We start from the raw sequence: 14,128 nt of genomic DNA, 5'->3' as shown, positions 1-14,128 counted from the left end.
TCCCATGGCAACAGATGGCCTTTGGCTCTTGATAAATGTGTGTTTGTGCACATGCGCACATATGCATGTGTGTATATTCGTAAAGAAAAATGCCACTGGAGGACTATGTTAGGATATGTTGGGAATCCAGATTCATCTCATAAAGCTACTAAAGAAATCAACAGGAAAGAATACCAAAGCTGGTTCTCTTCTTCTGATGCATCTGTCTTCCTAAGGAGATCTTGAACTTGGTTCTGTGCTTTATACTTACCCTGATTTAAAGCACACCCTTCAAAACTGATGTCTGCATAACAAAACGTTCTCTGGCTTTGAGGTTGGTCTTTCTCAGCGCTACCCCTTTTTGAGGACTGCATTTTGTTATTTTTGAGGCTGGGAATGAAGTCTCCTTTCTCTTCTGGTGGAAAGCAGCTCGCCCGAACTCAGAAAGATGGGCTTGAATTCCTCCAAGGCTCGTAGGAAGGTCACCAAAGTGACACCAATGCCAATCAAAGAAAAAGAACCAAAACAGCCTAGTAGCGTGACAGTATATTCCTTCCAGACCCCGCCAAGCTCATTTGTCTCCCTACCAGGGAGAAACCCAGTTTTGGAAAGGCAACTGCCCCCTTTGCGAGAGACGTGGTATGGAAGATATCCCACAGGTAACCCTAAAATTTCCTTTCATCTTTTCAAAAACTGGATGTGATTGACTTTTTAAAGTTTCACTAACTTCAAGGCCCTCTTTGGTCTTTTCTCCCCCCCCCCACCTCTTCCCCACTATCTAAAATGTGATATTATACTTTTGGAATTGAAACTAGAACTTAAAATGCTTAAAGTGGGCTGGATTGTACCATCACTTTTTACATTTCACCATTCCAGGTAGCATTAGCATACATGCTTTCAAACCAAAACTGAGTGCAACCAAATGCAAGTGTCATAAAGACTTTTGCAAAGAGATTGAGATTTGTAAGTCATTCAAGGATGGAAACCCATTATGAGATGATTCTCTTCCATGAGAATGACGCATTGGTACCAGCAAACGTCTGGTGGATCTGTCCTTTTCCAGTGCTTTGTGGAAAGGCATCTTTACTTGACCCTGCTTATCTGAACTATTCTATCACATATATGTCCTTGTCTCTCTGTTAGACAATCAGTATTCTCTAACTGAGATACCCTCTATACCAGGGTTTCTCAACTTGGGAACTTTAAGATGGGTGGACTTCAACACTCAGAAATCCATGGCCTGCATTTCTGCCCATTGCTGGCCATGGAATTCTGAGTGTTGAAGTCCACCCATCTTAAAGTTCCCAAGGTTGAGAAACCCTGCTCTAGACGTATGAACTGTGACTCCTAGAATTCATGTGCTTGCCAAGAAATTCTGGGCACTGAAATCTCCATCTCTGAAGGGTTGAGGAAGCCTGCCTGCCATTCAGTTGTGCTTTTATTCTTCTCTGTGCAATGATCAATTCTATGCCCTGTAGATACTTCCTGCAGAGCTGGCGCATATAAATGACTTTTCTCTCCTAGACTACAGATGAACAACCCACTTCCAGTGTGCAGAGGAAGATGCTTGCACATGAAGTGCTTTCTGTCTTCACCTTCCCACTTTGCTTCAGTCTGTTCCCGGTGCTACTGTCCACATCTGTCTTACTGTTCCCAAAGTGCCACTCCATCACATGCATAGACATCTGTACGCAACCTAGAATTGTGAAAGTAGATGGCATAATAATGTTCATAAATAAATAGGAAGACAGGAACACATATATTTGTCCAATCTTTTTTCAAGCAGTTACTTTTCACTAATATATTCCATTTCTACGCCCATTTATATGTTTGTAAATGTTTAAATTCTTGAAACAAGTTCACATACATTGGGAAGTATGTTTGCATACAAATTCAAGCCAAATAATTTATCTTCTATTCTTATTCACCAACTTGTTTGGTGGTTAGCAGATTTTACTTGACTTTCCACATATGCCTTTTAAACACAGTCTTATTTCAACAAACATGAGGACTAGCTTCTTTCTTCCTTGTTTTATTTAATTTAGAGGGTTTCCCCTTTATGAAACTCACAAACAAAAAATTTCTCAAATGTAATAGCTTCATTATTAAAATTAATTTTAATTATTGCAATTAAAATATTATCTCTATTAATAACAATGTACCATTACAGGTTTTTAAAAAAAAAGAAAAAAGAAAAGAAGATCTTTGCAGTTGAATTTGGCCATCACTATTACATGTTATGGATTTTCCATGTTGAATGGAATTGCTATTAATATTTAATTGCTGAAAAACAAACACACTTGGCTACAGTGGAAAAACATCAAAAGGGAAATGGAAGGCAGTATGTCCCTTTCAAAAGTTATTGAAACCAAAATGGGATAACATGCAGCAATAGCAAAACTGCCAGTAGATATTCATAATATCTCTCTGTTGCAGCCCAAACTCACCTCACAGGATTGTTGTTGTGGGGAAAATAGGAGGAGAAAGGAGTATTAGGTATGTTTGCTGCCTTGAGTTATTTATAAACATAATAAAGCCAGGATAAAAAAATCTAAAAAAACCTAGAAGTTTAACTAAATTCAAGCAAGAATGGGTCCTGTAGAGATGACATATTATATAGCAAGGCAAATTCGGGAATTTGGAATTACAGTTTTTAGGAAAAGAATTAAGAGACCAATTAAAAACACTAGAAGAAATGACTTAAACTAGTGTTTTTCAAACTTGGCAACTTTAAGGTATGTGGACTTCAACTCCCAGAATTCCCCAGCCAACAAAAACGGTCAGATGGACCAGGAAGCCTGTCTTGAGCACCAAAGACGGTGTTTGCGGACACATTGTCACATCACCTATCGCTGCTCGGGAATAAGGACTTAAGATCCTCTTGAAATAAGACACTGAGAAAAGATTCCGAGGGCTCACAGTTTAACAAGACGTTTAAGTGTAGAACTTCTTTTCAAGGGGAAAGACCAATTCTTAAGAGGAGAAACTAAAGAAGCAAGGAACTGGGCCATTTTAAGCTTTGTTTGTTGATTTGCCTTCTGCTTGGCTGTTGTGGAACAAAAGGCTGCACCAGTTGGCCCAACTGGCTTGTGGATCAGACTGCAAACAGAATCTTGACTGATTGATTGATTGATGTGATTTCTAACTTGCCTTTCTACCCCAGAAAGTATTCAAGGCATCTGAAAGATCCCGCAGTTGTCTTATATTTCTTGAGTGTTTATGTAAGAGTCTTGTCTCTATTACACATTTCATACCTATACCATGAAAAGATAAACTTTTCCCCCCAAAGATAATAATAATACTGTGGCTCTGTCTGGATATATTTTTCTCCCTCTTCTGGATAATCTAGCAGCAGATTGCTCTCTTCTAAAGATGAAAGGAAATGTACCTCCACTTTGAGTGGAGACATCTCACACGTTGGAAGACTACAGAGAATACAAATGAGTTCCGGGCATTTAGCAAGAGATCCTGAATTGTTTTATAACAGCTCAAGCACTTGCACAAACATCTGGGTTTGATGAAAAAGATAAAAAATGGATTCTGTTGTGTACAATGGAAAAGTTATTTCCTGCAAAAAGCAGTTCGTAATTCTTTTGCAGCCGTTTTCTCACACTGATTCTGCTGAAATGCTAGTTTTGTGAGTGTCCTGGACAGTGTCTGTCATGAACCTCTGCTTTGTACACTCACAAATGGGGCCCTTGAATAAAGACCTTTGGAGAGCCAAGAAGGGATGTAATACATGAACTGACCATTCCTTGTTAATAAAATCTAAAGGAAAGGTAAAAAATGTGAGCTGGGTTCTTGTTCTTTATTTCAAAAACATCAAATAATCAGTCTTCCATAATAAACTAGTAATACATCACCAATTTTGCATAATCAGCTCAGATTTTTTAAAATGCTTCCTTTCCTTCAAGTGCCCAGGCCAACTCTGTTAGACCACACACTAGAAGGAGGAGGAGAAGCAAGCATCATCAAGCAACATCCACCTCGAAGGCTGCAGGTAAGATGCCTCCTGGAAGACTCTTCAGTAACCTCTTGAGGTTCTTCTGATCCAGCGACCAGCCTTTCTTAACCCGGGGAGGTCCCAATTCAATGGGTGGAAGATATGCCAAAATTATACTACATTTGAAAAAGTTGCATGCAAAAAGACAATGAATAGATACTCTAATCAAGTATAGATACTCCTATGTAAGGGTAAGTTGTATATCATTATGAATGCAGATTTGCTGGATATTTATTTGTAAATGCAGTACATGAGAAGGAGCATATTCAAACATCAATATCAGTGATACTGATATGGACTTGATTCCTAGTTCCTTCTATTACATGCTGAGGCTGAATTTAAATTGCTGACATCTTGTCTCTTCAAGCCTTATTAGCAAATTCCAGTGAGAAAAATCCATTCCCCAAGGAATTCTTGTTAGTGTTCTTCAGTTTGCTAAGTCTCTTTGAAGGTCTGCCTCCCTCTTCACTCTTCATCATCCCCTCCAGCACTCTTTTCTTGTTGAGAATTCTTTATGAGATCCTGCTAGATGCATCTCTCTAGCTTGTTGATACTTTTTGTGTGGCCTAGTTTTGCAGGGTTTGAAAGCTTCAGCAATGAGTAAGATTAAAAGAAACCGCAAGAGGTGTTTCCTGAGGAATCTTCCATTCTGAATCTCTGGCAAAATACAAAGGCACTGAATGGAAGCTAGCAAAATGGGCAAAAAGGAGAGAGGAATCATACCTTCAAATGCACCAGTGAAAGGTGTCTCAGTGTGAATCCCACACTGGAGCCTAGAAACTGGAGTGAAGAAGTCTTCTCTGATGAGGTCTTAAGGATGCTATATTCTATCCAGGTCTGTAATTTTTATTGCCAAGTCTTCATCCAGAGGATTCAGGGATCTCGTACTTTATTCATTTCACTTCATGTCTATATTGCTCAGCTTCTTCCTCCCAGATAAGCCCCAAATAGTTTGCAAAAGGGAAAAAATAAAGCCTAAATAAATAAACCAACAATTCTTTAAAATAATCCATAAAGCAAGGCTTGAACGGTATTTAAGCTAGGGGACTATCCTGTGTCAAGCAGAAGACCTGGTCATCTTATGGTAGATCAGGACACGGGATTTATCAGTGAAGATTTGAGGAGTCCTTTAAGTGCTGTTTTCAGTCCACCTCTGCACTTCCTTCCAAAATCATAAAATAATTTGGAGCACTCAAGAGGGTTCTTGGAAAATTTAAACTCTGAAAACTGACAAAGACTGTGGGTGTTGCCAGAAATATTAAGCAGATTTCCGAGTGCCTCGTGTGTGTTTTTGTTGTTGTTGTTGCTGTGTTTCTTCATCAGATATTGCAATGGAAACTTGGATAGGATCTATGTAACATAGGATCTGTGCAGGTGGCCAAAAAGCTAGCAAGATCTCTGAGTTCTTGCATGAAATCTTACAGAATTTTAGCCATTTTGTTTTAATTTTAAATTAAACAATTCTTTTTGCATTTTGGTACCATTAATCATGCATAATTGCATGCCGATGTCTATCGGCTGAAATGATTGTGACCTCTGTGCCTCCTCCCTTTTGCACATTAACAGCATTTGCAGAGTTTAAAGAAATGTTTAGCTCTATAGGGTTACTGGCTGCCACCTAGTGACTGTACCTTGATTAGTAACCATTCTTTAAAAATGCAAAAGGCAGAAGCATGTCCATTGAGAAAATCCCACTGAATACCATGGGATGTATTTTGGAGTCAATGTGCTGATAAGTGTGCTATAACATTTCTTTTGATTTTTCTTCTTTATTGTATGTCCTTAAGTCTGTACAGTGTAGGATAGAACGTGAAAGACAAATTTTCATCTATAAGATGTAGCTATTCTTCCACATAACACCTTGCAATTTGTCTGGGCAAATAAATATAGGTTGCACATGCAATCCTTTAAAAGGTTACTGGAAAAATAGACTCACAAAGAGAAATGGCTGCCCGACCAGATATTCCATTCCAGGCTAACTGGCACTGAGTACCAAACTACATGGGGAGAGCTTTAAATAATCTAAGTCATTCCTGGCCAGTGCCTTGCCTGATGGCAGAAACATTGAAAATTCCTGGCTCAGAATGCCAAAACATCATTGCAATTTCGTGTTGCAAGCATTCCCCCTTCTGAGTGTGCATGAGACATCATGAAGCATATAGAAAAAGGGTGAAGCTCGCTATGTTACTTTCATCAGTCCAATCCCCTTCTCCACCCCCAACCCCACTCGGTGGACACCACTGCTTGTGAAACCTTGTTAAAGTGTCACAAATTGTTATAAATTGTTATAAAACCTCCCAAGATTAAAAAAAAGTTCTCCCACAGAAACTTCTGGAATACCTACTGGGCTGAATGCCCTTGGGAATGAAGTCCAGTTATTACTCATGAAACTTTGAAAGAGTTGAGGTTGAGGGTGGTACTTAATCTCTGAAATATATGAGATCAGGCCATGTAAAAAGGGGCAGAGGTTTGATCACATGGTGGTAGATACCATCTTGACTTTTTTGACACCACCCCCATGGACAGCCTGAATGAGTCCTTCAAGGCATCTCCTCTCTCTTTAGATTGTTTTGATCAAAGCAGCATAAAAGCACCTGTCATACATAAGTATAAATAAATTTTAAAACAGCACACTTGCATCCACACTGGGCATGCTGAAAAACAGTGTGGTCATCCAGGAAGTATGAAGAAAGAGTTTTCAATTCTTCAAAGGTTTTGAGGCCACCATGTACATATTAAGAAAAAAAAGGTACAACCTCTGTCTGCCCCCAGACATTTAGAAATGTATGAAAATCTCATGGATTGCAAATCTGCTCCCCAAGGGGATATTTAAATAGACTCATCCTACTTTGCTCTGCTCATCCATCCTCTGGAGCAGTGTTTCTCAACCTTGGCCACTTGAAGATGGGTGGACTTCAATTCCCAGAATTCCCCAGCCAGTATCCTTCAATTCTGGGAACTGAAGTCCACCCATCTTCAAGCGGCCAAGGTTGAGAAACACTGCTCCGGAGGGTGTTCTGAACGAGCCACTGGTATCTATTGCATGGAAGGACAGCCAGCATGGAGGCAGAAGCATCATGTTAGCTTGGGCCACTCCTCTAGGAACTCCAGAATGCTGTTTTACTCTTCTCTTGGCTTTGCAGAAATTGGAGCCATTTATTCTTGCAGAAAACATTCCTGCAGACAAATACCCGAACCTGCAAGGTGGGACAATGACACAGAATGAAAAGGTAAATATTGAGAAAAAATTGGGGATACAAGAATTGATTTATGAAACAAAGAGAGATGAATTTTGGAATTAAAATTCAGCATCCTTCTAAAATGCTAGACATGTCTCCTCTTCAGCCTGCTCCTTCTTCTGCCTCTTTCTCCACCATACAAAGAAACCAGTTTTTGTGATCTCATTTAGGTAGGTAGGGACCAATATGGTTACTTTTTCTGCAAAACTGAACATGTTAGGTTTGTTGCTTGTTTTTTAAATTCATGCTTGATACACAGGCCATTTACTCATTAGTAACCTATAGCATCACCCAGCCATTGCTGAAGCAATATAAAGCCTGCCCTTCTTACAGTTATTTTTGAACAATAGTTGGATGACTCTAAAAATTGCTATCAGTTGCTAGTGGTGACCCCTCCTTACTGGAGAACGGAGCTGATGTCCCAATTAGCCTGCAGGGCTGTCACATTAAGAAAATAGAACTGCCTTGTCAATGGAGCATATTGTTCCCAACCTAATAACATCCAGATGAGCTGGTTTTCAACTCTTGTAATTTCTAAGCAATATAACTGTGCAAGTATTTCCATGTTGTTAGTTTGCAAATATGTTGTCAACTTGCTTTCATGCTCTGTTACTTTGCTTCTAAAGCAACGTACTTCAACCTGGGCCCTTCCAGGTGTTTAAGCTTTCAATTTCTATCAGATCGGCCATGTGACTAAGGTTCAGGGATGATGGGAATTCTTAATCAAATCAGCAATACAGAGTCAGGTTACAGGAAGTCCTGGAGTGAAATCGATTGGAGTACTGAAAATCCAGATGTACTGGCCATATAAATTGAAGAGAAATTATATTGGGTCAAACCAGGCTAGAAAAATGTTTGATCCCTTTAACTGCCTTTTGTTCACTTCCTGTATTCCGTTCCAGGATGTCTATGGGTGGGGGTCAAAAAAGTCAAGATGGTGGCCACAACGGCACAAGTGAAGTCCTGTCCCTCTTTACGTATATTGTACATGTGATACACATAAAAGAGGATGGAGCTTCAATCCCACAATCATGCTTGCCATCTTGACTTTCTTGACCCTCTTGTGGATGCCTTTGATTCCACTGCAAAAGCTTGCTTGCTAAATTTCAGCTTGATGGAACACAAGTCCTTCTCTGCATCTTCCCAAAATGATCTCTGTTTACATCTGTTGGTAAAGAATCTGTGATTTTTAAATAGCCTAAAAGAAGACAAGTGAAGACTGTTACAGAGTCATTGGCAATTGGATGATCAGATTTGGGCAATTATAATCCAGATGATACTAGTTTTCTGCCATCTGGTGGTCATCTGGATTTTGGCAGCCCAGATCTCCTAGTTTACAAGGATCCCTTTATGAAATGGACAAGGCAGGGATGTTCTCAGAAGAGTGATGCAACGCTGGCTTTGTTTCACAAAATGTTTTTGTTATGTCTTTTAACCCTCCACTTAACCTGGAAGGTACTAGAGAAAGGAGGGCAAACTGCTAAGCACCCCACTGGAAGAAGGCAATATTTACTCAAGATGAAGATGCTTGAAATAACAAAAGAGGTAACCCTGAGGTACTTTACCACTGATGCAATACCACTGGAATATTTAAGGAGAAAGTGGATGATCAAGTATATTGGGGAGTCCCTGTTTTATGCATTGGGTAGCAACTTATTGGGGTGCACACTGTAGAAATATTGGGGCATGTATAGCAGTAGTTGTTTGATCTGTTTAATCACAGAGCTGGAACCATATTAAAATATGTTATTACATTAATCCTATAAAGCTTATGCATTTGTATAGCAAATAAATGTGCATATGCATTAAAACCATATTTCTCCATCAACTTGTATTTAATTTTTTAAGAAATTATAGGAATAACTGCTATTTAGAACTTTGTACTTAAAGATATTTTGGAGTATATCAACAATGCAACCCTCTTTCATTTTTTTTTTTTTAATAAGCTACTGGCCATGATTTTCCACCAAGAATCCTCAGAACTCTAGGTTTTTTGGGGGGGGGGCAGGGTTGATAAAAATCCTGAAGGCATTTTTGAAAACTGCTCCAGTTTCTTTCAGAAAGAGGAATATCTGTTAAGCCAGTTTTGAGACCATTGTGTATCTGCAACTCATAAGGAATTATTTATCGATTCAGGCAGAATTGAAAAGGCGTCTGCAACAGGAGGCTAGGCTTAATAAGCCAAAAATGAGGGATCTTCATTTGCTGGGCACTCTTGAGCATATGCAGGGAACTCGGAGCTCTGATGATGAACAGCCACACTCTACTGAGCATGACCAAACATTTAATGGAAGCCACGGTAAGCATCATCAAGGCAATCAATGTTCAGGCAAATGCTGCTGATCCTGCTACATGGTTAAGGTGACTCCTAACTGTTGAATCTCTACATCAGGACCATCTTTGTTTCACAGTTTCCTTCTCAGAACTCTGTAAATCCATCTAGGTTTTGCTGCAGATTCCTTGTCATCGTCTTGCACTGCATGGCAGAGATACAGGCCAATATACTTAAATATCACATTATCCAACTGTGACTGAAACAAGGATACTGATTCTGGTAACCGAAGTTGCTCACCAAACGATGCAGGAGGATGTCAAAACAAGAGATGCCAGAGAGTTCCCCTACCACTAGAATCAAAACAGGAAATACAGGTTCTAACTGGGATGAAATAATTCTAAGGACACAACCATGGAGGCATTGTTTCCAGATTGTGCTGGGTTTTCAGATTGCATGCACTACGGTACAGATGACATAAAGTCCTTAGCCACTTGTATGGTACAGGATTAGGGATGTTGTAAAATTTGTGCCATGCCACAGGCCTTTAGAAATTCTAGGAATGGAATTTTCAGAATTCCATTCCAGATGCCATATTCCATTTCTGAACTGTAACAACCCAGAATTGATTCATTTCGATCTGTAACAAAATGTTAGCACAGAATACTAAAAAAAAAATGCCTGAGGAGTGGCCATAGGCATGTGCTCCAGATTAGTTTGTCCCACTAACTGTATAGTAATCATTTTCAGAGATACACCTTGGGATTATCACTTGAGTGTAGAAAATGTTTTTCCATTAGCTCTTCCTAAGTGGAAATGGGAATCTGCCTTTTCTCCTATTGTGCTCATTCCATAAAAGAAGCCAACAATGGATTTTGTGATACTTCAAAGCCTAACAAATTAATCTTGGCTATTTTTGCCACAAAAGACTGAAACAGCCACTCATACATTGACAGAAAAGTTTGCCATTTTGACTCTGAAGAATGTCACCTTTGGGGGAAAGCTGAAGTGCACTGTATACAAGTGCAATATATCAGAGGTAAGCAAAGTGATTTCGGATCTCAGATGTGACACTGAAACTCCTATGTGTCTTCTAGGGTTCCGGTTCCCCTGATTTTAAAAAATATTTTGTAATAAAAAATTAGACTGATATAATCCAAACCAAAGCATCAACCTCTAGCATTTTATTTATTTGCAGGAATGCTGTGGGGCCAACCTGATCTCCTTCAGAGAATTTGAACCCCAAGTCTCTTAATCCCCGACCAGTATGGCCAATGCTATCTATGGATTATGGTATCCGAGGTGCTAGGTTGGGGCTAAATTAGACAAAATGGCACTGAGCTAAGCAGGGCGGCAACTGGGGGGAGGCAAGTGGGGCATGTGCCCCGGGTGCCATGCTGGGGAGGTGCCAAAATGAGCGCTGGGGGGCACCAAAATGGGCACAGAATCCATGTTTGCCCCGGGTGACAGAGATCCTAGTTGCGGGCCTGGAGCCAAGGTTGTTAATACATCATAGTTCTTCCTAGGTTTGTATAATAGTGCAGCCTCCTTTGCTTGTTTTATCAGGAGATTTGTGGCACAAAGAATTTCTTAAAGAGTGTGGGTCACCTAAATCCCATCTGGACCAGAGGGACAAAGTGGAGACATGGCTGTTGAAGCAACAAGCAACAACAGACTCATCTTCAGATGCTTTGAGCACTGACTCCAATAACTGGAAAGACTACAGTGACAACTTTAGGCAACCTTATCGGAGACCTGCTTTAGTGAGAACTAAGACAGAAAGGATTACCCTTTTTGATGATTTTTTTGATAAGGAGCTCTAAATTAAATAAGGCATGTATAAGACAGCCTTTTAGAGACGGTGTCCTGCTATTATTCTCCCCTTCCATTTGTAATTCTCCTGTATTTACCTATCTCTCCATTCATATTTGTTCTTGCCTTAGAAACTCTGTTAAAGAGGAGAATGCCATTGTAGTCAATAGTCAGCCTGCATTCACAGTACTGAAGCCCCCCTGCTAGTCTAAATGCCAGTCAGCATTTGAGTTTGAATACACACCTTTTCTCAGGCATGGGTTTTAGCGCATAGGCTTTAACACAGATTCTCAGGAGATTTCCCCCAGCTGCTTCTTGTAGAGAAAAAAATCTTTGATCTTTTAAAAGAAGAAGGAGAACTCTGGGGAAACAGAGCAAGAAATTATTGCGTTTGAGCTAGGAAAAGAAGTGGGATGTACCATCACTCCAACAGCTCTGATAAATAGCTGGAATTACTCCAGGAGGCTGGAGGAATGCAGTAGAGGACTTTTTATTGGGATTCATTTTACAACTTATCTAAGAAATAAAGAAAGAAATATGTAAATGTTTTAGGCAAGAGCTGCATTAATTCTAATTTCTTTTGCTATGCATGCTTATGTCCGATATGCTTTATATTTCGGTACAAAAAACTATTCGTGTTTTATCACAACCACAGGCATGTTCTGAAAGATTTATATCTTGTTCTTGTAATAATAATATAAAAATGGAATGGAGAAATACTATTTGTAGTAGATCAGCACCATCTTGTCTATTTGGAGCAATACATTGGCAGTTGAATATTCTTAAAATCTCTTTGTTTTAAAAATGCTGTATCTACTTCCTTCAGCATTGATGGTTTGTATTTTGAATATTTAAAGTTTTAAAAAATTATAATGTACTTTAAAAAAAAATAAAAAATAGTTTGATTTTGTGAGATTGAGCTATTTCCCAAAAGGGAGAAGAAACCTCTAGTCATGCACCCTTACACTACAAAGCAAAGAGACTGAATTATAGGAATTATTTCATTCCCCTCATCACAGGTTCTTCTGAAAGTACAACCAATCAGAATCACCCAGACTCAATACAGACACAAAAGCATTAGAAACTGGGATAATTGGTTTATTTTGCATCTTGTTACAGTGACTTTCTAAACAAGAATATCTTACAAAAGGGAATTGTAAATTATGATTTTTTTCAACTGTTATATAAACAGCTTCTGGGAGTGGAGACTTAAGATCTCCAGCCTTTTACCCAAGTGGCTCAGCAATGCCACTACAGTCACAAAAGGATCTTTTACATTACTTGCTAATTGAGCTAGAGGCATCACACTAATCATTTTTAAAGGATGTGCCCTTGAGACAGAACTTTCATGTCCTCCCCAACCCACTGTGGAAGCAATCTAAATTGGTCCTTAGCTGTTCCAGTGTTTTACATCTCCTTCCAACAAAAATGTTGACATATGAATCATCTACAACACCTCATTCATCATCTTGGTGATGATACAGTCAGGGGCTGATACTGATCAAGTCCCTCTTGGTTGGTTGAGGCTGTTACAGGAACACCCCTCACCTCCATTTTAGCTTGGGCTGCAGGAAAAAATGGACCTCTGTTTTCTACAAAGGCATCTACCCATACAGTATAATGTTTGACCCATTCTTCACATAATGCCATTTCATGGGCTCCTTATATGACCTTTGATCTGGTCTTCTGGAGGTGACTATACCTTTTTTTAAAGACATGTTCAGCAGTCTTTTAAAAGACTTTTACACCTGTCCATAAAAAGGAGGAGGAAGAGATGGCTAGTCAATTTAAACTGGAAAACAGAGGTATTCTCTGCTTCTCCCTATTTTTATTACTTTGAGAAGGAGTCAGTGCCATTTTGCCTAATCTAACACCATTTTACATATGCCATGGGATACTTTGGATGCTTTTGGCTGTGGCCATTTGCTGCCATTTATTTATTTATATTTATTTATTTATCACATTTTTTATTACCACTCATCTCCCCCCACAAGGAGGGATTCTGCCATTCCCTTGCAACATGTACTGATTTGAAGTATTTGGGAGCTGGGATGAAATTGATAAGAATTCTATCAATTTCTCCTCCTAGGCAAGTGACCAAAAGACTAATAAACCCATCTACCAGACTACCACTCTTTTGGATGACTGAGAAAACTCTTCCCAAAAAAACCCGGCTGACAAGTTGGTGAGGTGGAAAATGGTGTAAGGCAAAGCAGCAATGCACCTTGCAAACTCCCTCTTGCTTCATCCCACACACTTCCTCCACCCCTGATTTACCAGTCTTTCAGAAGACTGATACACTCATGTTCAGAAATATCCCAAGTGACAGGTTACTGGTGCAAAGCATCTCCAGTCCAGTGACCTGTCACTATGCAACTTGAAAGATAGTTAAAGCCTCTGTCCTAGGTACTCATCTACATTTGTCCAAGCATGTCTTGTTTTCTCCTGCCAGCTGTTGACACTGATACAAAGCCAGGGGAATCTACAAATTGCTGGCCTTAAACTGTAGGATCAGGTGAGCATATTTTGCTGCCAACTCAAAGACTGGAGGAATGCTTATTGATGTGGCCATGAGGAACAGCCCAAAGAGAATATCTGAAAGTGCATTTTATTCAGTTGTGATTTGGCCAATACTGAAAAACTAATCTCATGCCAGAAAGGAGCAGATCAGGCCTATGAAGCTGCCTTCTATCAGCTTGGACTGGTAGGAGTCCTTCAAACCCAACATTGCTTAGTGATTCTCTAACCTCCTTCCCTAGGGAGGTTTTCCCCAGCAAAGGTATAGGAGATCCTTAAAGCAGAGATGCTAGGACTTAGACCTGC

General features: G+C 39.6%; 1 protein-coding gene across 1 annotated transcript; it reads left to right on the top strand.

The window, feature by feature from the left end:
• The first annotated feature begins 60 nt into the window (after nucleotides 1–60).
• On the top strand, nucleotides 61–11,451 carry CCDC198 (coiled-coil domain containing 198). Its single transcript, XM_063290497.1, has 6 exons — nucleotides 61–638; nucleotides 3,894–3,979; nucleotides 7,126–7,212; nucleotides 8,677–8,766; nucleotides 9,358–9,520; nucleotides 11,060–11,451. The coding sequence occupies exons 1-6, from the start codon at nucleotides 428–430 to the stop codon at nucleotides 11,314–11,316; spliced, it is 894 nt and encodes a 297-aa protein (XP_063146567.1). The 5' UTR covers nucleotides 61–427; the 3' UTR covers nucleotides 11,317–11,451.
• Nucleotides 11,452–14,128: the final 2,677 nt, after the last annotated feature.

The sequence above is a fragment of the Candoia aspera genome, chromosome 1, assembly GCF_035149785.1.
Source record: "Candoia aspera isolate rCanAsp1 chromosome 1, rCanAsp1.hap2, whole genome shotgun sequence".
Lineage (NCBI taxonomy): Eukaryota > Metazoa > Chordata > Lepidosauria > Squamata > Boidae > Candoia > Candoia aspera.
The sequence above is the reverse complement of the archived record's forward strand: the minus strand, read 5'-3'. Positions and strand labels throughout refer to the sequence as shown.